The sequence below is a fragment of the Coffea arabica genome, chromosome 4c, assembly GCF_036785885.1.
Source record: "Coffea arabica cultivar ET-39 chromosome 4c, Coffea Arabica ET-39 HiFi, whole genome shotgun sequence".
NCBI lineage: Eukaryota > Viridiplantae > Streptophyta > Magnoliopsida > Gentianales > Rubiaceae > Coffea > Coffea arabica.
In genome coordinates this window covers 36,760,285-36,787,589 of record NC_092316.1, presented here as the reverse complement: position 1 = coordinate 36,787,589, position 27,305 = coordinate 36,760,285, and the positions used below count along the sequence as shown (strand labels likewise).

The window sequence follows — 27,305 nt, the reverse complement described above, 5'->3', positions numbered from 1 at the left end:
GTATTAACTTGTCTACTTGTGCATGTTTAATTACTTGTTGTTGTTTCATTACTAATAGCAGGTTTTTAATTGTTATTACTCAATGGGAATTGGTAATAATAATGGAATAACATGAGTAGAGCTTGAGTTGTAGGTTCATGAGAATAGAAATACACTCAAATGGATTAAATTTGCATTTCATGAATGAAGTAAGAGCAATTTTAGTTTTTACCAAGAGATTAGGGAAAATTAGGCTATTCTAGACCATATTATCATGAGAATGAAATTTTGGCAATTTTGGAAATGAATCCTTGGTTGAACAAGAGGAGTAACAAGTGTTAAATTCATTCATTTGGATCTTTTGTGCCATAAATGGAATCTACATCCCTAGATTCAAGTCTTTAGTGAATTTTCTCCATTTGTAACTTGCATTGATCTAATCAGATTGTAGACAGTTGCATTTATAATATTTCTGCTCTAATTTATTTTTAGTTTAAATAATAGAGTAAATAAGGACCTAGTACTTGATTATCTTGCTCCTCATGGGATCGACCCGATACATGCCCTATACTACTTAATTCACATGTATACTTGCAGACAAACGGATATAAAAATCGGAATTAAACTTGCACTTACATCAAAAACCCATCAAGTTTTTGGCGCCGTTGCCAGGGAGCGGCAATATTAGGGTTTAATAATCTCTATTAATTTAGACAGCTTTATTTTTATTATTTAAGCTGTTTATAGTTAATTTTTGCATTTTAATTAGTTTTTGACAATTGAAGCTGCATAATCTCTCTTACTTCTGTTTGTAGTGTATGCACTGGACATCTCGGGAAGTTGCACCTTTCGATCTAGAAATTGAGAGGACACTACGTAAACAAAGGAGGCATACACCGCAGCAAGAGGAACAAGAGGTTTGGCAACTGATAGAGGAAATCTTAATAGAGCTACCGTTTGAAGAAGAGATGGCAAAAAACAAAGCAAATAGGCGAGATTTACGAGATTTTGCTCTACTGGGGACACAAGGATCTCAAACAAGCATAGCAAGACCTACGGTAAATGCTAACAATTTTGAATTAAACCATCACTTATCCAAATGGTTCAACAATCTCAATTTTGGAGGTAATGCAGTAGAAGATCCTAATTCACACTTAGCTACATTTTTGGAAATATGTGACACTATTAAAATGAATGGAGTTAGTGATGATGCTATAGGGCTAAGGTTGTTCCCATTTTCATTGAGAGATAAGGCTAAAATTTGGCTACACTCTCATGCTCCTAACACTTTTACAACATGGGATGATTTATCAAGAGCATTTTTGAATAAATATATTCTACCTGGTAAGACTGCTAAGTTAACAATGGATATCACTAAATTTAGCCAATTAGAAGGAGAATTGTGACGCCCCCGCTTCTCCCAAGGGCGAACCCTAGGGTATTGGCGGGATGCCTGCCTAACTCGCGCTAGGACTCAAAATTTCAAAACAATAAAATTAGATAAACCCAAAAGCGTACTATTCACAATATATCCAACGCCAAAAGAGTTCTATTTACATTCCCAAAAGCAGCTATTCAAACCACCATATTACATTATAATAACAACTAGCAGAAAGTGGACCCTAAGGTGGGTTCTTATACAAACCACCAAAACAAAAAGGAACATCTTGGTTGACCAACTATTATAAACTAAGCCTCGCTATACTAGTGCTAGTGCCAAAAGTTTCCCCGTGTCGGCCCCTGTTAAGGAAAACAAAGGAAAGGGGTAAGCTAGAAACTTAGTAAGTAAACAGGGGTAAACACGTAAATTTTCACGTTAAAATAAACGATTATGTCACAAAATGTCGAATCAACAGATATAAGTAACAACACAAGTAAGGATACAGGTTGGCTCCAAAGCCAAGTCGTTCGCCAGGCGTGACCTCCTGCTGACACTCCGTCGACCATATATAAGGGTCCGTAGAACTCCACTTGTACTCCCACCTAACACCTTATCACTCTCACTGGCCAGTCACCTCACAAACTTGCTCGAGCGCATGAAATCACAAACTTGAGCTTGAGTCATAAGCTCGAGTCACAAACTTGGTTCACAACTGGAACCTACAAACTTGGTGACCTCAAGACTAGATTGGATTAGTTTCGACCAAGCCCCGGCCGGCTCGAATAGTACGTCTAGGTCTTGAGATCGGACCCACAACTTCATCGTATTTCACAAATTCACAAAAGTCATCCCGAGCTCCAAGCTCAAGGGGTTCAGCACCAAAATAATTCATGTATACACATCTCATGAGGAAACATAGGTACAAACTAGGATTTAGGTCGAATGTGATAAAGTACACTCTCGCCTAAGTCTCCATTTTATTCAAATCAAAATACATAAGCAGTTTATACACATAAACGGCCTGAATACTTACTCCAAAGGTACGTATAGCAAAATGCAAGGATCACGTCACGTATACAGCTAGTAAGCCCCACTGGCACCGTCTAGCCCGTCACCGTCTGAAATAGAAGATTGCATCACAATATATCACAAACGGATACTAACATGCATAACTCAAGTAAAACGGCAAAATTGGCACATGCAAGTGCGGAAATGGCACACGGAAATGGAGACGGACAAGGAAACGGAAACGGCCAGATTTGCCATTCCAAACCGTTTTGATCAAAAGTTAGGCTAGGAATGTCGGATCAAGGTGGGTGAGACACCATTTTGAAGCTACGAGGAAGGGCTACAACTTTTATTTAGACATCTCAACCCAGATCTGAATAAAAGCAGGTCGAAATCATGGAAAACAGTACCAGAAGTTTGCATTTTAGGATGACAGACAGGGTCTGTTTGCTGGACCATAACTCCCAGCTCACAAATCTAAATCAAGAAATTCTAAAGACGTTAGAAAGCTATGTCATGAGGGTAAAACTTTTATGTTTTGGACAAAACCTGAATCAATACAGAGAAGGGGAAAAAGTCAAAGTTCCTGTCAGAACTGTCCAAATTCGAAGGCAGTTTTGACAACCGATCTTGTTTTGGTCATAACTGAAGCTACGGAACTCGTATTTGGATGCACTTTATACCGTTTCGAAGCTGAGACCAAGATCTACATTTCTTATCAAGGGGTCAACACCCAGTTCACATGTTATCAAAACGGACAGAGTATGGTCAGAAGCAAAATTCAAAAACGTAACACAATCCAGTGTTCAAAACAGGTGCAAGTGTTTTGGCTATAACTCGGGTTACACTGATCCGTTTGACCTGAAATGTTGCAAGAATATTCAGGACTTAAGAGGCTACAACATTCATGTTTTAAGAAACTTCTGAATCAATACGTAGTATCAAGAAAAATGGAGCTCAAGTTCAGGTGCTGGGCTGCCCTGTTTACCCGTTTTGCCGGTTTCAAATGTCGCAAACGCATGGTTCATTTCACTGGTTCTTATGCAAGGTTTCCAACCAAATTCATACCAAATAAGCACACATATACTAACTTCTAAATGGCCTACAAATGGGCCGAGTCTTCCCCTCAAAGTCACTACAAAATTACCCAAAACTAACCATAATCCCTAACCTAACTTTATATGCATCACTAAACTTAATCTATCAATCTACTAACCAAACCCTAACTCACTAAACATTAGCCAGGCTAAACTAACCTAAGGAAGCCTAGGGTTTCTTAACCCAAATCAGTTTTTACCATTCACTAACCAACCCAATGAAACCAATCATCAAACACAACCACTACAAGTTCAATAACACAAGATTAAGGCTAACCAACATGTCTAGCATAAAACCCTAATTAGGGGTCATATGGCCGAACCTCAAGGCCTCATTTTTCACCAAATTAATCCATAAAATCAAGTGATAAACATAAGAGACACCATAATCAATCACAACTAACAACCATTATCATCATTTCCACTATCCCAAGCATCATAAACCACACTTAGCTTTGCATAGGAACTTTCTTACCTCAAGATGAAGGTTATATGATGACTAATGAACTCAACCCAACTCCAATATGGATTCTTTATGCTTCAAGATGAAGATCTATCACAGAAATTTGGTTGAACTTTGCAAACATCCCTTGGTTTTTTCTCTTCCTTCTCCACGGCTCCACCTCTCTCTTGCTCTCCTTGTTTTGCTTTGTTTTGTCTTACTAATAAATTGGTTATGTCTCTTGTGACTAATATGTGGTGTAAGACCACTTAGGAAAGATATTTCTTATGGCTAACCAATCACATAAAAGTACCTTATTTGCTTCTTAAACCTTGCACTTCAACTTAGCTTTTGTTCTACTCTTGCCCTTAAACATTTGATAATCTTTAAATTAACTCCATAGGTTATAACTTAATCTAATCTAAAACACTTAACCACACTTAATTACTTCACTAATCACCCTCCTATATTAATCACCTATACTTAAACATACTTTATCCCACATAAAAGCAATTAAACAATAACCTTTTGTCAAGGGCAAAATTAGGGTTTAAACCCAACTTAAAACTTCTAATAAATCATAACACTAGAGGTTTTACTCATTTAGGGTTTCTAACCTTCTTAAACTTATTTAACCTATATAAATTAGATCAAATCCTATACTTACCTGTACTAAAACACACACTAGCATAACTAACTTTAATCACCACTTGAACTTATGAGTAATATAAAAACTAGGGTTTTAATACTAACCCCAACTTAGGATTTTCGAATTAGTCCCAAAACCTAATGTTACCGCACAAATAATAAATATAATCTAATATCAAACTTAAGAACTGACCGGGGTCTCACAAGAATCATTATACAAGGCATGAGAAAGATTTAGAGATTTGTTTCGGAAATGTCCACATCATGGACTGCCCGATTGACTAATCATACAAATCTTCTATAATAGTTTATTTTTTTCTACTAAAACTATGATTGATGCAGCTGCAGGTGGAGCTTTAATGGGTAAATCACCCCAAGAAGGTCAAAATCTGATAAAAGAGATGGTCGCAAATAACTACCAATGGACCGATGAGAGAAGTAATACGAGACATCACGCAAGTATGATAGAAATAGACACTCTCAATATGTTGAGTGTTCAAATGAATAATGTGATGAAATTGCTAAGTAGACAAAGTGGAGTTGGTCCAAGTTCATCTAATGCACATGTAGCTTGTTGCTCTATATGTGGAGGTGAACATGATACTAACGAATGTGATGATTCTGAGCAGGTACAATTTGTCAATAATTACAATCGTAATACTCAAAATAACTCCTACTTGAACACTTATAATTCGGGGTGAAGAAATCATCCAAACTTTGGATGGAAAGATCAAAGCAATCAACCAAGGCAGCCAATTCGTCGGGATTTCAACCGAGGCAACCACAAGCTGAAACTAAACCTGGTTAGAAGATTGCATTGGAAAAACTAGCTAAAATGACTTCGGATAGATTTGAACGAGTAGAAGGAAGATTGGACCAACTTACTACAATGTATAGGAATGTAGAGGTTCAAATTGGCCAAATTGCTAGTTATTTGAACAATCGAAATCAAGAAGAATTACCTAACAAAATGGAGGTTAATCCTAAGGAGCATGTCAAAGCCATTACTCTTCGTAATGGTAAACAATTAGAGGATCCTCCAGTGGGTGAAGGTGAGAAAGATGAGAGTGAAAAACATGCAGAAAGGAGAAGGAACCAAGAGGCGATTGTGGAGGAAAATAGTCAGGAGAATCCACGAGAAAATCAACCATCATCTTTCGATACCTCCTGCGGTTTCATTTCCACAAAGACTCAAGCAGAATAAGTTTGATAAAGATTTTGAAAAATTTATTAAAATCTTCAAACAATTGCACATTAACATTCCTTTTGCCGATGCTATTTTGCACATTCCTTCATATGCGAAATTTCTCAAGGAAATCATGACTAGAAAGAGGAAATTGGAAGACTGCGAAACAATAGCATTAACAGAGGAGTGCAGTGCCATCATACAAAATAAGCTACTACCGAAATTGAAAGATCCGAGGAGTTTTTCTATACCTTGCACCATAGGTAACATTGATTTTTCTAAAGTATTGTGTGATATTGGTGCTAGTGTATCATTAATTCCTTTAACGGTGGCTAGAAAATTAGGTTTGCATGAGCTTAAATGCACTAATATTACTCTGCAACTAGCAGATAGGTCTATTAGATATCCATTGGGAGTATTGGAGAATGTATTGATAAAAGTTCAAAAATTTATTATTCCAGTAGATTTTGTGGTTTTAGATATGGAAGAAGATATATCTATGCCAATTATTCTTGGTAGACCATTTCTAGCTACGGCAGGTACTATTGTTGATATCAAAAATGGGCAAGCTTAAGTTTCAAGTAGGTGAAGAAGAGATAGAATTTAATTTGAATGAAATGGAAAAAAACCCTTCTTTTACTATTGTTGATAAACTAACCCAAAAGATGAGCCAAGTCAATTTTGACTTCAATCCTCTGGAGTATTGTTTAATGAGTTTAAGTATGCAAGAAGGTGATTATTATGAAGAGATTGAAGAATTGGCCAAGTATTTGGATTTTCAAACACCCTATAAAATGGGTAATGTCTATGAAAGTCTTGCCCAAGGAAAAGGGCTTCCATTGCTTTCGAAAATTGAACCTCCAAATTTAGAGTTCAAACCACTTCCAACTCATCTAAGGTATGAATTTCTTGGAGAAAATAGCACTTTACCGGTAATCGTTAGTGCTGACCTTGATGATAAGCAGTGTGCAAAGTTGTTAAGAGTTCTAAAAAGGCATAAGAAGGCAATTGGATGGACAATTTCAGACATTAAGGGTATAAGTTCTTCTATGTGCATGCACTGTATTTTATTGGAGGACAATTGTAAACCAGTGGTGGAAACACAAAGAAAACTCAATCCAAACATGAAAGAGGTGGTAAAAAATGAAATTCTTAAGTGGTTTGACACATGTATAATTTTTTCTATCTCCGATAGCGTTTAGATTAGTCCAATTCATGTTGTACCAAAGAAAGGTGGAATAACTACAATTATGGGTAAAAATGATGAGATGATTCCATCTAAACTTGTGGTTGGGTGGAGAGTGTGTATCGATTATCGCAAATTAAATGCGGTAACAAGAAAAGATCATTTCCTTTACTATTTCTTGATCAATTATTGGAGCGAATAACCGGATATGAATTTTACTATTTTTTTGATGATTTTTCAGGATATAACCAAATAGTTATAGCTCCAAAGGATCAAGAGAAGTCTACATTCACTTGTCTTTATGGCACTTTTGCCTTTAGAAGGATGCCATTTGAATTATACAATGCTCCTGCGACTTTTCAACATTGCATGATGGCTATATTTTCAGATTATATTGAGAAAATTATTGAGATATTTATGGATGATTTTTCTGTGTATGGTTCATCTTTTGATCATTGTCTTCATATTTTGGATTTGATTTTGTAGAGATGTGAGGAGACAAATCTTGTACTAAATTGGGAGAAATGTCATTTTATGGTAAAAGAAAGAATTGTTTTAGGACACAAGATTTCCTCTAAGGAAACTAAGGTGGATGAGGCAAAAGTTGAAGTCATCGATAAATTGCCACCTCCAAGCAATGTTAAGGGGATAAGGAGTTTTTTAAGACATGCCGGCTTTTATAAACACTTTATTAAGGATTTTTCTAAAATAGTAAAGCCGTTGTGTGATTTATTATGTAAAGATACCCCTTTTCAATTTAATGATAATTATCTGGTTGCTTTTGAAAGGTTGAAGAGGGAATTGATTTCTGCTCCAATTATAATTTTGCCCGATTGGTCACCACCATTTGAATTGATGTGCGATACAAGTGACTATACAGTTGGAGCAGTTTTGGGGCAAAAGAAAGAAGGAAGGTTGTATGTGATTTATTATGCTAGCAAGTTGTTAAATGAGGCGCAACTCAATTATGCAACAACAGAAAAGGAGCTATTGGCAGTGATATTTGCTTTAGATAAATTTAGATCTTATTTAGTAGGATCTAAAGTTATCATATATACGGACCATTCGGCTCTTAAATATTTGCTACATAAAAAAGATTTAAAATCTAGACTAATTACGTGGATTCTTTTATTGCAGGAATTTGATGTGGAGATAAAAGACAAAAAGGGAACGGAGAATCTCGTGGCTGATCATCTATCATGCTTGGAATATATTCCAGCCAACGACCGAGTTCCTATTCAAGAGAATTTTCAAGATGAATTTGTTCTAGTAATTATCAATTCTCCATGGTATGCAGATTTTGCTAATTATTTGGTAAGTGGAGAAATTCTTAAGGGATTTAATTATCATCAAAAGAAGAAATTCTTGCATGATGTAAAAAGTTACTTTTGGGAGGAACCATTGCTGTATAGACATTGTGCCGATGGTATGGTGCGCAGATGTATTCCCAAAGATGAGATACATAATGTTTTATATCACTGTCATAACCTTGAAACAGGTGGTCATTTTAGCACTTCCAAGACTATAGCAAAGGTATGGCAATCAAGGTTTTATTGGCCAACTATGTACCGAGATGTTAGGGAATATATTCAAAGTTGTGATGCATGCCAAAGAACTGGATATATATCTCGAAAAAATGAAATGCCCCTAACTACTTTCTTAGAAATTAAGTTATTTGATGTGTGGGATATAGATTTTATGGGACCATTCCCCAGTTCTGTTAATAATAAGTACATATTAGTAGCAGTGGATTATGTTTCTAAATGGGTAGAGACAATCATTTCACCTATTAATGACTCTAAGGTTGTACTCCAATTCCTTAAAAGGAACATTTTTTGCAGATTTGGCTTACCTAAGGCCATAGTAAGTGATGAAGGAAAACATTTTTGTAACAAACAACTTGATTCCTTATTGTTTAAATATGGCTGTAGGCACAAGACATCACTCTCGTACCATCCTCAAGCCAACGGACAAGCGGAGTTAGCTAATTGAGAGATAAAGCTCATCTTGGAGAAAATCGTGAATAAATCACGCAAAGATTGGGCTACAAAGCTAGATGATGCACTATGGGCTTACCGAACGACATTTAAGACACCCTTAGGGATGTCGCCGTATCGCTTAGTCTATAGAAAAGCTTGTCACTTACCTGTAGAGATTGAATATAAAGCTTATTGGGCTATTAAAACAATTAATATGGATTTTAATCTTGCAGGTGGAAGGAGGTTACTTGAATTAAGTGAATTGGAGGAACACCGGCTACATGCTTATGAAAATGCTAAAATTTATAAAAAAAAAAGGGTTAAATATTAGCATGATAAGCATATTATCCCTAAATAATTCCAGGTGGGGCAAAAAGTGCTCTTATTCAACTCACGCCTGAGGTTATTTCCGGGAAAACTTAAGTCAAGGTGGTCGAGACCGTTTGAAGTTACTCAAGTATTCCCTTATGGAGCCGTTGAAGTGGCAAATTTAAGAAATGAAAGGTTTAAGATCAATGGATAACGATTAAAACCCTACTTAGCGGGTGAAATCGTTCCCGAGGGACGTATATGTCACTTGGGTGACTCTTTTTCAATTTGAGTCGAGCCAACGACTATAAATAAAAGCGCTAATTGGGAGGCAATCCAATGATTTCTTTTGTTTTAATGTGTTTTAAATTGTATGTTTTATTAGTTGGTGTGATTTTAATGTTAAATTGGCTTTGTAGGGTCTTGCCGGTCCAAAGGAGTATCTTTAAGGATCATAAGAGTGTTCAAACCGAGAAAAAGGGAAGTTTAATATTGGAATTTGTTTTAAGGGTTAAAATTATTTTTTTAGTTCTAATATGAGTTATGCATGTTTGTGATATTCAAGTGAGTTTTGGTGATAACATGTTTGTATATGCTCATTGACTCATTTGATGAGCATTTCATGCCTAAAGGTGCCATTTTAAGGTAAAAATGCCAAAATGATCAAAGAATATCAACCCTCAATTGGCAATATAGATGTGTTTGATGTATTTAGAGAGGTTGGATTTAATGTTTAAGGTATCTTACACTTGCGTGGGGGGTTGAAAGTGCTATGTTTTATTAGTTGGTGTGATTTTAATGTTAAATTGGCTTTGTAGGGTCTTGCCGGTCCAAAGGAGTATCTTTAAGGATCATAAGAGTGTTCAAACCGAGAAAAAGGGAAGTTTAATATTGGAATTTGTTTTAAGGGTTAAAATTACTTTTTTAGTTCTAATATGAGTTATGCATGTTTGTGATATTCAAGTGAGTTTTGGTGATAACATGTTTGTATATGCTCATTGACTCATTTGATGAGCATTTCATGCCTAAAGGTGCCATTTTAAGGTAAAAATGCCAAAATGATCAAAGAATATCAACCCTCGATTGGCAATATAGATGTGTTTGATGTATTTAGAGAGGTTGGATTTAATGTTTAAGGTATCTTACACTTGCGTGGGGGGTTGAAAGTGCTAAAAAGTTCGTCCAAAGTGTAATTTGGAATTGGCCGAAAAAGGGAGAGAAAATTCAAAAATTATAGTTTCTGCAATTAATGCAGAAAACAGATGATCCGAGCTCGGATCTGAGGAGGTTCTCTTAGATCCGAGGGCTCGTCTGATCATCTAGCAAGACGGATCCAAGCCCATCGGATCCGAGGGCTGTTGGAACCGATCCGAGCTCGGACCGGTTCGTGATAAGAGGAGAACCAAGGGTTCGGTTCCTCATTTTTCATAGCCTTTCTCCTTCTTCCTCATCAAAACCCTAACTTTTTTCTCTAATCTCCCATTTCAGCCATTAATCTTCCAATATTTCACTATAAAAACATCCCCTCAACTCTTGTGATCATTACCCTCAATAATTTCTCATCAAAACAACATTAAAAAGGGATTTTAATCACCTTCAAGAAAAATTGGGGCTGACTGAATTTCTTCAATTTAAGGACGAATTTGGACTGTTTCTTCCTAATTTTGGCAACCTTATCATCCTCTAGCATCACTCTACACATTTGATGTAAGAATTTTCAACTTTTTTTGAAATTCTACATTTCCTAATTCTTAATTTTTTCTATTTTTTCTATATATTTGGGAAATGCATATATGCTGAAATTTTTTACTATAATTGTGTTACATTGTGCTAATATATGTCATTAGAACTATTTGTATGCTTAGAATTGAGGAAATTGTGAATATGGTGATATTTTTGTATAATTTTTCTCATTTATTAGGCTAAAGCACTTTGTACTTTTTGCTTGCAATTTCTTGCCTCTTTGGATAAGTTGGACTTGTTTTTATGAAGTAGAGATTATCTCTAGGCCAATTAAAGGATTTCATTTCATAATTGGAACGAATTGGTATGTATTTATTGGGTGCAATTGCTAGATATTGAGAATTACTAAAATTGAGGATGTGTTTTTTCTTGATTATGGTTTTAATTCTCCAGTGATTGGATTTATCTTGCACTTAATGAGATCCTAATTGGAAATGTGCATTCTAGATGTTAAAATTGGATTTGAGAAAGGTTAAGTGGATTATTTGTTTGAATTTGGTGTTCTTGGTAGGAGGTTTAGTCCTTTTCAAGGGGAAACTCTGCCGAAATTTTCTCAAATTACTTTCCAACATTTTTTGAAATGTATTTTCAAGGGGTTTAGATTGCTTCTAATGTGTATTGATCTTGTTCTTGATATAAGCACCATGGTTCGCACAAGAAGGGCTATTATTCGCACACATTTGCTGTCTTCGAGTGAGGAACACACTCCTTTATTGCCTGAGGAGTCCCTCTCACCAGTGGAGGAATCTCCCTCACCTGAGTCGCCGTCTTGCTCACGACAAAAGAGAGCATCCACTAGCCACGAGGAGCCACCTCCGGAGTATGATACCACGAGCTTTACATCATTAGAAAACCAACAGTGGTATGAAGCCGGTTTAGCCAAAGAAATTATCATTGAGAAGCACTTGGCACCGGAGGTGGATGACCATTATAAGATCTCCATAGCATTTGGGCGACTTGGATGGGCGAATATACTCAATTTGCCAAAGCATTACTATCCCAATTTGGTGCGGGAATTTTGTGCCAATGTGAAAGAAAAGCATGGCAACAGTGGTAATCTAATTGTCTCCTGGGTTAGAGGAAAACGGATTGCCATCCATCGCGGGACAATTGAGAGATATTTCCAAATCAAGGATTCGGGGGAGGATGTTAAATTGACCAAAGAATTTAAGGCACATGATCCATGGCATGTAGGAGAAGCTGTATCACGTCTTAAGGGTCAATACCGTGAGAGAGGAAGTTCGAAGAAGCAAATAGTATATGCAGATTCATTAGAGTCTAGGTACCATCTTATTTTCTATCTCTTTGCTTTTAATGTGGTACCTAAGAAGAGCGGCAAAAGGGAATTACGCAATAGTGACCTATAATTTTTGGACAAAATGATGCATGGCATAGGTCGACAGTTGACGAGCATTCCTTTAACCAGCATTATCATTAGCTATATGCGTACCACAGCTTGTATGAGAGCGGGTGAGACTTGCTTTGGATTTCCTCATTTCCTTTCTCTCTTATTTGAGAAGCTTGAGGTTGCATTGGGTGCAGAAAGAGCCCTCAAGACCAAAGCAGTTGATGAGGTAAATGTTTCTTTATTAAAGTCCTTGGGTATCCCTACGGACTTTGGAGCCTCTTTGGTACAAGATGTCGTTATTGTGGAGGCTTCGACTTCTACTCAGCCTCCACCTCACCCTCAGCCAGAACCAAGTAATTAGGATCCAGGATTGGAACATGCTGGAGCATCGACCTCAATTCCAGTTTCACGACCACCACTACCTCCGAGATCTAAATGGCAAAAGGTACTCAATGCTATCTATTTTATGGAAACACGGGTCATGGAGCGGATTGATTAGCATGAGCGACGGATGATGGAATGACTCAAGAGGCATGATCGACGTCTTCGAGCATTGAAGGACCACTTTCGCCTTCATCGTTCGCCTACTCCGACTCCTAACCCTGAGAAGGGCCACATTGGTACATCCAATGGGCCACAAGGTGCCGATGAGAGCATTGATCCTTATTCTGCGCAGCCTTGAAGACCTCTTTGATGACTGGAGATTCTATAGTCTTTTGTTTATTTTAGTTTGAACCTCTGAAATCTTCATTCCCTTTGTTAAACTTGTGCTACTTATGTTTCACTGTATCTTTTGTTTCAGTTTGAGCAGAATTTGGATGTTCGTGATGTTCGTGGTCTAAAAAATTGCATCAACACTTCTTTATATGGGAGTACTAGTTTCTTTTCCCTTCTTTCATAATGAGGACATTGTGATTTTAAGTGTGGGGGAGGGATTATTTTGTGTTTTGATTACGTTATGGCTTTTTTTTTATTTGGCTAACCCCGTACACGGGGAGGGACGCCACCCCCTTGTTTTATTAGAAACCAACAACATAAATACAAAGGAGTTTATTTGCGAACAGCCCTAACACGAATGGCAGGAATTCCTGCTTTATCTAGTCTCAATGCCCCTCTAGCAAGCCTTGGTAACTCCGATTGTGAGGTATAAATAACAGTACCTGACTCACTTGCCCCTACCTTAGCCAACACATCTGCCACCTAGTTTGCCTCTCGATAATAATGTCCCACTGTCCAATCCAGCTCACAAGTTGCCTGGATTGTGTTAATTTCCGACCTTATGAGCCACGGACACTTCGACTTGCCTCGAAGGATGTTAGCTAATAGGAGTGAATCCACCTGCACCTGTACCCTAGAGAAGCCCTGCAACACGCATTGCTACACGCCATAGATTAACGACTTGGCCTCCGCTTGCAAACTTGTTAACTCCCTAAGGGGGATGGAGAACCCAAATACCATATCACCAGATGAATCCCTAAGTACACCATCCCCACCATTCTTCCCCGGATTGCCCAGTGAGCAGCCATCCGTGTTTAACTTGCACATCCCCTGACCTGGCAATTCCCAACATACCACCCTAAGGGAGTGTCGAGGGCACCATCCAGAAATGTTTTCATTTGATTGTAGCTTAGAAATATTGGATTATATTTGGAAGGTTTAATCCTCATTTGACTTGGAAATGGTTATTATACAATTAGGATTTTTGTATTTTAGAAAGTATATTCGGTAAAGTGAGGAAAATAATGCCTATAATTTTAAATGTTTAATAAGATTTCTCCTCTTTACTTAATTTTATAAGTAAGTGATTGATATAGTCAATAAGAAGCCATACTCTTCCTTTAATTATTCTTATTTTCAATGAGGGAATATCTAGTTATTGTCTTATTTAAAAAATAATAATAATAATAACAATTGTTCTACTCCAATAATTCTCGTACCAAGTAATCGGGGGTTGGCATCTACAAATGCCGATATTCGCGTAAAAAAGTACTTGAATTAAGAGTATGCATAGCAACTTAAATAAGTGAAATGTTGAGTAACCGGGCATTTTCACCTAAAAGTGTCGATCTTCGCGTAAAAAAGCATTTTCATTATTTAAGTAAAAACAATGTGAATAAGTCCCTCTTAGTTGTAAAATTTCGAGAAAAAGATGATTATAGGCGGAGGAAGGCTATAAATTGACTATGTGATTTGCTTATTTGTAAAATTAGGTTAGGATGAGAGATTAAGTTTAATTTGTTAAATTAGGGTATAATTATCTTTCCTTTATGTGATATTATGAGTATTTAGTGCAATTTGAACAATGGCATAATGATTGGTTTCTAAGTCATGAGGAATTAAATTTGAAAAAGCATATATATTATTTCACCTCTTGAATCATTGAAACTAATTATGTGCAAATTGCTTGAGGAGAAGTGATGATTCAAGTGTGGGGGAATTTGATAAATGAATATTTAATGTATATTTTGTATGGTTTGGCATGAACTTTTGGTATGTTTTGAGAGGATTATAGCCATATTTGAATTCTTTTTGGTACAAATTGCTTAAGTGTTGTTTGAATAATGGAAACCTGAAAAAAGAATGGATTAATGCATAAACTTGTGACATTTTGAAGGTTATCGATGCATGAACATCACACATATGATTAAGAAGAGGCAAATATTAGTGATGAAAAATGAGCAAAGGAAACAAGGAACGAAGATGGAGAAAAAAGAGAAGATGAAAACAAAGTGCAATGGCTCCGAGCTCGGATCCATTCACACCAAAGAAAGATCCGAGCCCTCGACTGAACTTCTGGAGCAACGAATCCGAGGTCAGTTGATCCGAGCTCGGATACCCCTTGGATCCAAGGCCTCGGATTTTCCTCTCTCCTCTGCAAGTGGCTCAGCCATTTTTTCTTTCTTTTCACATTACTTTCCAGCTATATTTGGTAAAAGAATTCGGTTGCACATACTTCTGATGCAAAAAGGAGGACAATATGATTAATTGTCAAGCCAAAAACATTGCTTTTGACTTTCTTAAAAAATTGAGAATCATTAGAATGGTGGAAAGGAACTTTTCACCAGCTTTTATGTAGAACAACAAAGGAGAGGCCAGAAACATACGGAAGCTAGCAATTTCTTGTAGACATTCTCTCTATCTAGCAGAATTTGCAAAAGCACTTGGAGACTTCATCTTTGTAATCATCTAGTGCCAGTCATAGCAGATTTTGAGGGCTTCACCATTAACTTGGCTAAGCTTTCTTTCTCATTCTTGTACTTGTAACTTATGAGGTTTTCCATTAATGAAGTTATGAGTTTAATTGCTATATCATTTATGAGCAACTAAATTCCTATATCTAGGGAGTAGATGAAACAAATGGCCAAGTGATATGAATTGAGTGTGATTTATACTTGTTATATTTTGTATTAACTTGTTTACTTGTGCATGTTTAATTACTTCTTGTTGTTTCATCACCAATAGTAGGTTTTTAATTGTTATTACTCAATGAGAATTGGTAATAATAATGGAATAACATCAGTAGAGCTTGAGTTGTAAGTTCATGAGAATAGAAATACACTCAAGTGGATTAAATTTGCATTTCATGAATGAAATAAGAGCAGTTTTAGTTTTTCACCAAGAGATTAGGGAAAATTAGGCTGTTCTAGACCATATTATCATGAGAATGAAATTTTGGCAATTTTGAAAATGAATCCCTGGTTGAACAAGAGGAGTAACAAGTGTTAAATTCATTCATTTGGATTTTTTGCGCCATAAGTGGAATCTACATCCTTAGATTCAAGTCTTTTGTGAATTTTCTCCATTTGTAACTTGCATTGATCTAATCAGATTGTAGGCAATTGCATTTATAATATTTTTGCTCTAATTTATTTTTAGTCTAAATAATAGAGTAAATAAGGACCTAGTACTTGATTATTTTGCTCTTCGTGGGATCGACCCGATACATGCCCTATACTACTTAATTGACCTGTATACTTGCAGACAAATGGGTATAAAAATCGGAATTAAACTTGCACTTACCTCAAAAACCCGTCATGGATATTTGAATTGATAGTTATTACTTGATTTTAGGTTAGAAAGGATATCATTTTAGGGTTAGCTAGGCAGCGAAACGAGTCATGTTTGACACCTTAGAGTTGGTAGAGCTCTTTTTTAGTTTAACTTGATTAGGGTACGGAAATTTGATATAGCTAAAACTTTCGTAGGATAAAGGGCTGTTTTGGTGTTGCCAATTTTCTTTCTTTCTTTGTTTTTTTTTTTTTTGAAGACTGCCTTTGTCTGCGATCTTGTTTTCTTGTTTAATGGGTGCGGTTATTGATTGGTACCTGGAATATTTTGCGTTTTCACCACTTCTAAGTACTATTTCATGGGTAGGGAATGAGGTGACCTAAGCAAGAGGAAATCATATTTACTGGCCAACAAGCAATTCTTGACAAGAAGAAATTGTAAGGGGTATATTTTAGCACCAATTTTGATAACTTGCTGATTTTTTTGGTTTACGTTCCTGCTTTTCTTTTGTGCTTGATCGAATTTGTATGGATGGCAAATAGATATGTGTGATTGTGACTTTTAACGCATTCAAATTTTATTAAAGTCGGAGGGTTTTCTTACATCCGCTTTATAATGATAATTGAATTACGTAATAGTTAAGGTTGAGATTCCAGAGTACAGAGACTCTAGGTTCTAAACTCCCTATCCCCTCTCCATTGCTTAATTTTCACTGCTTCCTTGGTATAAAAAAGTGTTTAAAAGATAATTGAATTGTGGGTTTTGACAAATAATGGTAAGTGAAGTCCTTGACCAAGATTCAGCTAAAATATATTTGTCTATTGAGAATTTCGTTACCGCTTGTGTAGATTACAACTGCCAATCGAACTTGCTGCTGCAAAAGGAATTTTGGATCTGTTAGTATCCATGACGAACCTTTGAAAATCAAATTTGAAGAGAACAAGTAAGCACAATTACCAACGGTGAAACGAGTTAACATGAATGTAAAGGCTACATAAAAATTCTGATAGTGAAATTTTCCCTTCAAAATCTAAATGGAAGTCCTTTCCAGTTTCCTCTTGGAGTAAGCCAAATACTTGAGGTGGATTTTATCATTCTTTATCTGTTCAGGCCATTCCCAAGTTTAAATATTTGACAGTATTTTTTTATAACTAACAATTCTAGTTATTATAATGTTTTAAAAAATTATTATCCTTTTTCTATCAAACAAAATTTTAAAATACTACTTTTAAAACTTTTGTGCAAATGTGTTTCCATTAGGATTTCATATAGATAATGCAAACGGAATAAAGAAAAGCACAAACTTTTGACTTCGTGTAACTTATTCTTTTACTATGCTAATTTTATTGCTAATGGATACAAAGGATTAAATATGAAATTCCATTGTTGAATTAGTTAAACATGACAGTGAATTACTTCAATGAAAATATTAATTATTGTTTAATAAAATGTCAAATTTTCTCCTAGTTACACGAATAGCATAGCACCAACATGCGACCAGTAAAAACATTATAGTATAATATGATCCACCACAATTAATTCAAACTTGTGCATACCACATATTTTATTCTTTTCGGATGTCTAAATAAATATTAATTAAGCCCAACATTTAGAAAAGTAATACACATTTTGTTAATACTAATAGAAAAGGCGCATTTTATGTCTATGCAAATTCTAAAAAAAAAAAATCATAAAATTAGCTGTGTATCGTCGACCTTTAATTATTGCTTTACCTATATTTTTATTCTTTTTCTTTTTTCCCCTTTCTTTATTTCTGTCCTTTTCTCCTAATTAGTTTAGCCTTTATCTTTTAACAATTTGTCTCTGTCTTTGTTTTTGTCTCTGTCTTTTTCCTTTTTCCTTTTTTAAATTCTTTAGATCGTCTCCTGTATCTTGCTATAATCAAGGGAAAAGGGTGACCTACGAAAAAGACAGCAGAAACTTGTAAGTGGAGTTTTTATCTGATTTAACTGTTTCATTCTTTCCTTTTTATATTTCTTTGAACTCTGGATGTCTTCGAAGCTTCTGATGATTTCTTTTTTTGTTTTTAATTTTGAACACCAAAAGGCTTATCCACAGGTAAAAAAGCAAGCAAACCTCCATACGTTGAAATTAAATTCTTTTATCTCCATAACATATTATATATCTCACTTTATGCACTCATGTAAAAAAAAAAAAAATTTATTTTCTTTCACATTTTCTTTGTTCCTCACAAATAGCTAAAAGTAAAAGAATAATAGGGTTGGTAGTCACTGGTTGTTGTACCTAAGACTTGAATGTTTGATTACATTTCCGAACTGAAAAGTGCTGAGTCGCCTTTTCTTTTGAGGGGCCGAGAGTGCAAGAGTGGAAACAACTTAAGCAGATTCTTACTAGAAGTCTGGAACCTAAAAGATGTTTTTTTTTTTTTTTGGCTAACCCAGCAAAGGGGAGGGACGCCACCCCCACTTTTATTCATAATAAATAGAGATACAACGGGCACAAAGTTGAACAATTTCTGTTACTAGAATTAGGATGATTTCACGATCCTAATAGAAGGCATTCCAATAAAGTCTAGTCGAATTCTCTCACGAGCCAGTCGTGGCCATTCATTCCAATGCTCATACAATTTGATATCCAGGTGAGAATGAGCTACTCCAACATTTGCCAGAGTATCCGCCACCTTGTAAAGGATGAGCTACCTAAAGGATGTAAAATAGCCTTCCATATTTTTCTCGATAAAGAAGTGAGGGAATGCCACAAAACTTGGAAAACAGCTTCTCCTGAACCAAAGATGCTCTAAATTTGATGTAAGAGGGTATATAGTTAGTTCTGTTGCAGCTAAGTCTTTGGGTCAAATCTGAGATAGAAGTAACTTTATTGTACTATCATGTGAACTATAAAATATATTGTCAATTCTGGGCCAGCAGATAATAGTATCATTGTTCGTGGCGTTGAATGTCTATTTGTGATAGTCTAGGAAATGTTAATGGTTTAAGCAATGCTTAGCATTGACCAACTTTACTATACTATCATGTCAACTATAAAACCTGAAATTTCAATATGAGGGATCATTTTTTTTTATTTTTTTTTTGTAAACCAGCCACTGTGAGAAATGGTATGTTTCTGTTGTTTTTTTTTTTTTTTTTGGATTAATCACATTTTATCCCCTTAAAGAATACCACATTTTTCAGTTTACTCCATAATCTTTAATTTTGCTCACTTAACCCCCTTTAGAACAAAATTGTCCTAACATTATTTTGACTTTTCATTTACCATGTTTTCCTTTCTTTTATTTCTTTTTTCTTTCTTCTTTATTTAATTCTCTCTCTTTCCCACAAAATCTTCACCTTAATGATTGAAATTAAAAAAGAGGAATTGCAGATATCTAACTTCTCCTTAAATGATTAAAAAAATATTCAAATTACTTTCTTAAAATACAATTTTTTTAGTCTTTCAATTTTTTTAATTTTGGGTTTTCCTCTTTCCTTTCTAGTTTCTCATTTTATTCTCAAGAAAATATCATAAGATAAAATTGTTTTCCTTTTTTTTTATTTCTTTTTCTCTTTCTTCTCTCTTTCATCCTTCCCAATAGAAATTTCATTTCAACGAAAATTTTTGTTTTGAGTTTGTAATTGGATATTTCTGGGTGAAGGTTTAAAAAGTATCAAAACTAATTTTGATTTTTTGTGTGATGCCACGTGTCACAAATTTCAATTGATGATTATTAATCAAGTCACAATTTCATCTTAAGATATTTTCTTGGGAATAAAATGAGAAACTAGAAAGGAAAGAGGAAAACCCAAAATTAAAAGAATTGAAAGGCTAAAAAATTGTATTTTAGGAAAGTAATTTGAATATTTTTTTAATCATTTAAGGAGAAGATAGGTCTCTGCAATTCCTCTTTTTTAATTTCAATCATTAAGGTGAAGATTTTTGTGAGAAAGAGGAAGAATTAAATAAAGAAGAAAGAGAAAAAAAATAAAAGAAAGGAAAATAAGCTAAATGAAAAGTCAAAATAATGCAAGGGCAACATTGTGCTAAAGGGGGTTAAGTGAGCGAAATTAAAGGTTTGGTGGTAAAATGAGAAATGGGGTATTCTTTAAGGGGATAAAATGTGATTAACCCTTTTTTTAAAATTATTTTGAAACTTTCATTTAGTTTATTTTATTTTTCTGGTTAAAGTCTCTCCAGCTCTTAGTGTCCGTTGCTCTTGTTATGTAAGAGTTCCTTCTTGATCTTACTAGATAAACTTGCGTCATTTTTAGGTTCCCCTTGGGATAATTTTCTTTTATAGGATCAAGGATATACGAACAGTCTTCCCTTATATGATATACCATTGCTTTACCTATTGAGAACATGTGCATTAATATGCAATAGATGACTTTATTCTATCCATTATCCTTTTTGGTTGTAAAAGTTACCTTATTGGTTTGCTAGTTCCAGAATTGGCTGTCTTTCTTGATTTCTTTTACAAGCTGTCCTAAATCTAAAATCACACTCCGAAAACGCAAGAAATGATTTTTGTAATTTCTATGGCTTGAAATGTTGCAGGAAAAAAATGGTTTCTTTAATTTCTCTATTGATTACACTTTCTTTTCCTTTTTTTTTTTTGTCGAAGTAGGTTTCGTTGGAAATGAATATTTATAGTCCAATTATATTTACAGATTCTTTTTTCCAACTGCCTTATTGACAGGTATATCCAACTGATTATACAAGGTTTCAAGAAACGATCTTTAATTTTGTAAGGTATGCTATTTTGTTTACATCAAACTTTAAATCGACGTAGCAGTAGAGTTTAATTCTCATTTGTTCCATGCTCTGTTGAGAATGTTGAAGCCACAAGAATGATGCATGTTTTTCAATTCTAGCTTTGGAGGATATAATTCAACACATTGGCGCACAAAATATTACTTTGAACTTGTAAGTAAAACTTTTTACCGATTCATCCCTTTTGATTATTTTCAGTGTAGTCTTAATGGCTATTTTGTCACTTTTGATGCTGAGTAAAACACATCTGCTTTGAGTTTCTTCACAAGTGGGAAGAAAAAAATGACCATAACTCCTCTATTTTTGTAGCTGGTGTGCCACAAGTTTTACAATTTTTTGAACCATCAATTAGGTATATGCTTAAGGACTTGCATAAATTATTGTCACGTTGTGTGACTGTGTAATTAGTGACGTATTTTGTTTTTGAGGTAGAATATAAAAAACTGAGAAATCCCACTTTTTTGCTAAGTGGATCACTCGCGAAGTCCCACTTTTTGGCTTACCAATGGGAAAAAGAGATCTAGAGAAAGAGAGAAGGCCTACTTTTTTTCCCTGCATGATCATGATTGGAATACTCTGTTTTGGCATCGTCCAGGGATTCAAGATTGGAGTAATTTCAATGTCTGTTGTTTGTATGTGGATATATAGAGAAAATCAATTTGCTTTGTTTGTGGATCTAGACAATATGTATCCTTTGCATTTTAAATGGTGGACATTTTTTGTTCCAGTATATCCTATAGCATAGTGTATATGGGCCAGTTATGTAGCTCCTAATTTCATCCTGTTATGGTCAGTTGTATTTTGAATCACACTGCATTGCAACTTTCACTAAACTCTTTTAATCAACAATGTTTTCGCTAATTATATGCCTCCTAATTTTACTGTCCTGAATAATTCAACATCACAAAAATTTACAATTTTGCAAAGCATAATTGGGTAAGAGGCATATTTTCTCCAAGTCAAAATCTAAAAATGAACGGCCTCATAGGTATATGCGGGTACATACATAAAAAGAAGGAATTCTCCTGTTTGTAATTAAGCAGATCCCATTGTTTGTTATTTCTGTCAGTGTTGATGGTCTTCGCCTCTTCGGTCATGGACTTCTGTAATTGAAGCTGGAGAAGAAAACACCTTTTGCTTGTATGCTTGAATGCTTCTTGTCTGATGTGGCTCTTATAACTTTTGCTAATGTGCTTTGCGTCTGATTTTGTTGCTGCTACTAAAGTTTGTAGCTATTCAGCCACTGTGTACTTTCTATAGCTAATTGCCCCTTTGTTTCCAAGTCTATAGTTGAAGGAAACACCAAATAAATGGAACAAAATAGCAAAGTTCTTTACTCTGATGACATCCCTGAGTTCTTCAAAGTGTATAGAGATCAACTATGCTCTTAACAATTGGTAAGATCCCTCCTTGAACATACCAAGTTAAATTTTCCCTTCTAATCCTCACTTGCATTTTGTTATATAACCATATATATTGATTTATATAACTAGATTTAAATGCTAATAATCATATAAATCAGTGATGTGTCCCCTTTGACTACTACCAGATTTATTTTGTGGTTTTCTTAGTCAAGGTGAGATTAGTTGTATCCTTGTATTATTACATTCTTGGTCATTTTTGAAAATACGCACTTGTGTACAGATTTACGTCTAGTAATAAAACCAAGTCGTGTTTGTACTAGAAAAAAATACCCTCTTTTTGGTTGACACGGATACAGGGTATGAGCGCTCAATTCAACATAATAATTCCCGTTTCCTAAGTTAATGACAAAGCAGCTTTCAGGGTGTTGTATAATCAAGCATCCAAGAAGAAAGTAGGTTGCTTTTTGGTTGTATGTGCCCTACAGTTCTCTAGCAATTTACTGACTGACAATTGGAGTCTTGTTGTTTTAGAAAATTCCGCCAGACTTTGTCAAGAAATTCGATAAAGATGTACCTCAGACATTCATACTTGAGGGTCCCCAGGGAAGATCTTGGCTGATTTTAGTCGTCAAAGTTGGAGAATGTTTCTATTTTCAGGAGGGTTGGCAAAATTTTGTGGAAGATAACTCCTTGGAGAATGACGATTTTCTAACTTTCTGCTACAGTGGTTGTTCAACATTTTACGTTGAAATATTTGGCAAACACGGCTGTAGAAAGAAAGTTGCTTGCACAACTTGGAAAGACAATGCAATGCATAGGAATGACAATGCAGTGGAACAGCTCCATGGTGGCTATTGAACAGTCTATTCTTGATCAGTTTTTCTGAAATCAAGTAATCCTATTTTAAGAAAAATTTTTACCACAACTTAATTCGTGTGGTGAAAATTATGCAGGCAAATCGAACAATAGTCCTAAGCAAATGGGAAGATCATTACGTTCCGGGACAAGGGGTTCATGTTCAGAGATTAGTCAAGCTGGCAAAGTGCAGGACAACTCGAGACACAATTCTGATCCTTTTAAAGTTCAACTGACAAAAACTTATGCTAACAAATATGTGGTAAGTATATTGAACCCATGTGCTCAACATCAGTGACGGAGTCAGGATTTTTTTTTTAGGGGGGGCCAAAATTTTTTTCTAATAAAATTATCTTAATATATTATGTTCAAAATAATTGTCTTCTATTTAAATATATGACATCTAAAAATATCAAATATTAAATTTAATTATAAAGGTATGTCTATTCATAAATATGCGGTACAGTCATAACAAAAACTAACAAAAAAAATAACTTTTGATTAAATATTTTATAACATCACAAACCATCCAATTTGCACATTATGAGAAGATGCTCTCCAATATGTCACCTGTGCAATATATATATATATATATATATATATATAACCATGTAATATAAATGTAACTATTTTCAATTGAAAAAAGATAAAAGTTATGTTAACATACTTTGAAATTTCAACATCTTTTCTTAGAAGTAAATTGAGCTCTACGCTCTTTCATAGAACTAAATTCATCTATGATTGAATCACTGCTAAATTTTTCAGCTACTTCCTTTTCTATATACACAGTTAGACAATCATTCAAGAAATTATCTTCCATCTTGTTTCGAAGCTTTGTCTTGATTATTTTCATAATTGAAAATGTCCGCTCTGTAGTTACAGTTGATATAGGAAGAGTAAGAACAAGTCTAATTAATCTGTCAATAAGAGGATATATCACTGACTTTCTTATTTTCACCAAACCTTGACATAACTCATGAATACCAGATAATTCTTGCAATTCAGGATGATTTGGAATGCCGAGCTCAAAATGTTGAAGTTCTATTCTTAGATGTACTAGTTCTTGGTCCATAAAATCATTCGGATAAAACTTCTTTGCAAGTTTACAAATATAATCAATCTTGAATAGCATAAATCCATTTCTAGGATCTAAAGCAGTGCTCAAAACAAGCAATTCCACGGTATGATCATTAAACCTGCTATGTAACTCTTGCAATTGATAATCAATTGTTGCAAGAAATATATCCACTCGATGACTAATTCATATATATATATATATATCAACTCTCATAATATAAACTAAAATTGTAAAAATTTAGGGGGGGCCAATTTTATTTTACACACATATTTACATATTATGAATTAAAATTTTCAAAACTTAGGGGGGGCCATGGCCCCCCTGTGCCCCTCTTGGCTCCATCATTGCTCAACATAATTATAGCATATGGAAAACGATTGGAGGTGAAGGTGCTTAGGTTCCTTTTCATTGACTAGTTTAAGAAAAAGCCAATTGTATAATCAGATGACTTTTCTCAGAAATTTCTGCAACAACAGAGATGTCAGTCGACAATCACCTGATCACTTGAAGTTTCACTTTCTTAACTCTTAGTAAATGAATTTTTGTCAATCTTGTTTGCCTGAGGAGCATAGTTGATATCAAAGCCCAATAGGTACTCGTTTTAACTTTCCTGTTACTGTTCAATAGGGTCACTTGTTATAATCAAACAATATTCAGATATGTCATGGTTATATGTCTGATCATGGTACAGAAGTTTCCACGAGATTTTGAAAATGTTGAAAACCATTGGAGGAATGGAAAAAGCGCTTTCTTGCGGGTTCAGGGAAGAGAATGGAAGGTGAACATAGCGAAAAGTGGGAAATATTTTTTTCTTTCTACAGGTTGGTCCACTTTTGCGAAAGAGAATTCTCTGAAAGAAGGAGATGAGTGCAATTTTGAGCTGATAGATAACAACGCTGATGGTATAGTGCTCAAAGTTAATACATCGAAGTTCCCAGATAAGAGCAGTTCATTAGAAGGTATTCTTTCTTGGGAGCAATAGCAATTGCAGACAGAGCTTCTGTGCCCTTTCTTGGGATTAATAGCAATGTATTGGCCTTTTGCATTCTGTATTTTAAGTTCTCCAGAAGGAAATGGTTTCCTTTTTTCTTTTTTTTTGGATAATGAAGGATTAAAGAAAGCCAAATCTTCAAGTAACTGCTGGAATTATTTTATTGCATATGTTAGTGTTGTATATTGACTTACCCTTTTGTTCATTAGTGAACTTGCAGTGGCATCCTTAGTTAAAAGCTACAAGTCAGGAGATTGTGTTGTGGTTATCAGAATTGGTAAAGATGGTGTTTCATATGCCATTTGTGGCTACCTTTAGAGCATCTCCTAGTATCCTCATTGATGTTGGCTTTTAACTTTGCATGGTGGAGAGTGCAGGCCTGTTTCTTTTTCGTTTCTTCAAATTCAATTGAACCATTCTAATTTGCTTTTAACTAGTTTTTCAAATTTTCAAGACAGTCTATTAAGTTTTTTATCTTGCAGTTGTAATTAAGAATACATTTTTGATCATGTTGAAGCAGTTGAGTCCCAAGAGAGCATCATAACATATACATCTAGTTAATGAGTAACAAAAATTTCTAGCCTCTCTGAGCCACAGAGATGTGCAAATGCCTTCTGTGTAGCTTGTACGAAAAGAACTTGAGAATCAACTTTTAACTTAGTTTATCTGTAAGCTTGTATGTATTAACCTGAATGGATGTGGATTCATGATGATAGGAGACCCTCAATTTTTTAATCCAATTATATTTATTATTATTTTTTTTTGGCAAAACCCCGTACACAGGTAGGGATGCCAGCCCCTTATTTATTTATGTAAGTCCCAAAGACAACCAAGAGGGGGGTGAATTGGGTTGATTAAAATCTTAACCAAATTTATTCAATTTTTCTTTAATAAAAATTGACCTTCTTTTCAAGTAATGATCAACCAAGTAGATTAGAAGATATGAGCAATATTGATCAGAAAAACAAGTATAAATAAGCAATGAGAATTTTAATTAAACAGAAAAGTAAAATAGGGAAACAAACCAAGTGTCTACCAAGCTATACCCAAACTTGAAGACCAAACACTAGGAAGAGCAACTTCTCTTTGATGAACGAAGATCAACTAGATGTACAATGGAGGGAGCACTTCCTCCTTGCCCTAAGCCTCACTTAGTCAAGTTAGGAAGTTTTACAAACACTCAGAAAACCCTCAACAAAGCTACACTAAAGATCCTTTCAACCACAAAAGAAATGCTCAACAGAAATTCACACCACTTTAAAACAAATCTGCTTTGGAGACTATTTTCTAGCTAAAATATCTCTTGAGAGCTTGTAAACAAAGTGTGCAAAAGTCCCTTCTTGGTTCAGACCAGTTTGATTTTAAAGGGATCCAGAAATGGGCTTCATCAATGCTTCCAACGGATAGAAGGCAGCTGAAGAGTCAACTAGCCGTTGGGGCTGTCGGACGTCCGACGATCGAATCATCGTCCGAACCAATCGTCCGATGATAGCCAAGTTGAGGTTCGGACGTCCGATGAGTTTTTTGTCGTCCGACAGCACAACGTCCGACCTTGGGCCGAGAGCTAGCAAGTTATCTTGAAATTTTTCGGACGTCCGATGCGGTTGATGAGCGTCCGATGGCAAGCGTCCGATCCTTCCGGACGTCCGATGCTTCCATGTGAGCGTCCGACGGTGCTTCCTTCCTGATGTTCTTTATCTTTTCGGACGTCCGACAGTTTCCTTTCGGCCGTCCGACCTGATTGTCCTGTTTTCGCTTCTCATTTTGGTTGTTTTACATTTCATGACATATTTGAACCTGATTCTTGGATAGACAAAAACACTTGTATTTGAAGAAGGTTAGACAAATATTTCAAAGTACCAAGAATGACAAACTAGACATACTTAAAAGACAATATCTTTGATTGAAACAAAACAATGACTAAATTCATTCATATTATTTCAATCTTGTTTAC

General features: G+C 35.2%; 1 protein-coding gene across 1 annotated transcript; it reads left to right on the top strand.

Moving 5' to 3' along the window:
• The first annotated feature begins 13,381 nt into the window (after positions 1-13,381).
• On the top strand, positions 13,382-25,669 carry LOC113739148 (B3 domain-containing protein At3g17010-like). Its single transcript, XM_027266392.2, has 5 exons — positions 13,382-13,450; positions 22,959-23,274; positions 23,381-23,544; positions 25,052-25,319; positions 25,572-25,669. Exons 1-5 carry the CDS (start codon positions 13,382-13,384, stop codon positions 25,667-25,669), a joined length of 915 nt encoding a protein of 304 aa, XP_027122193.2.
• The last annotated feature ends 1,636 nt before the right edge of the window (positions 25,670-27,305 follow it).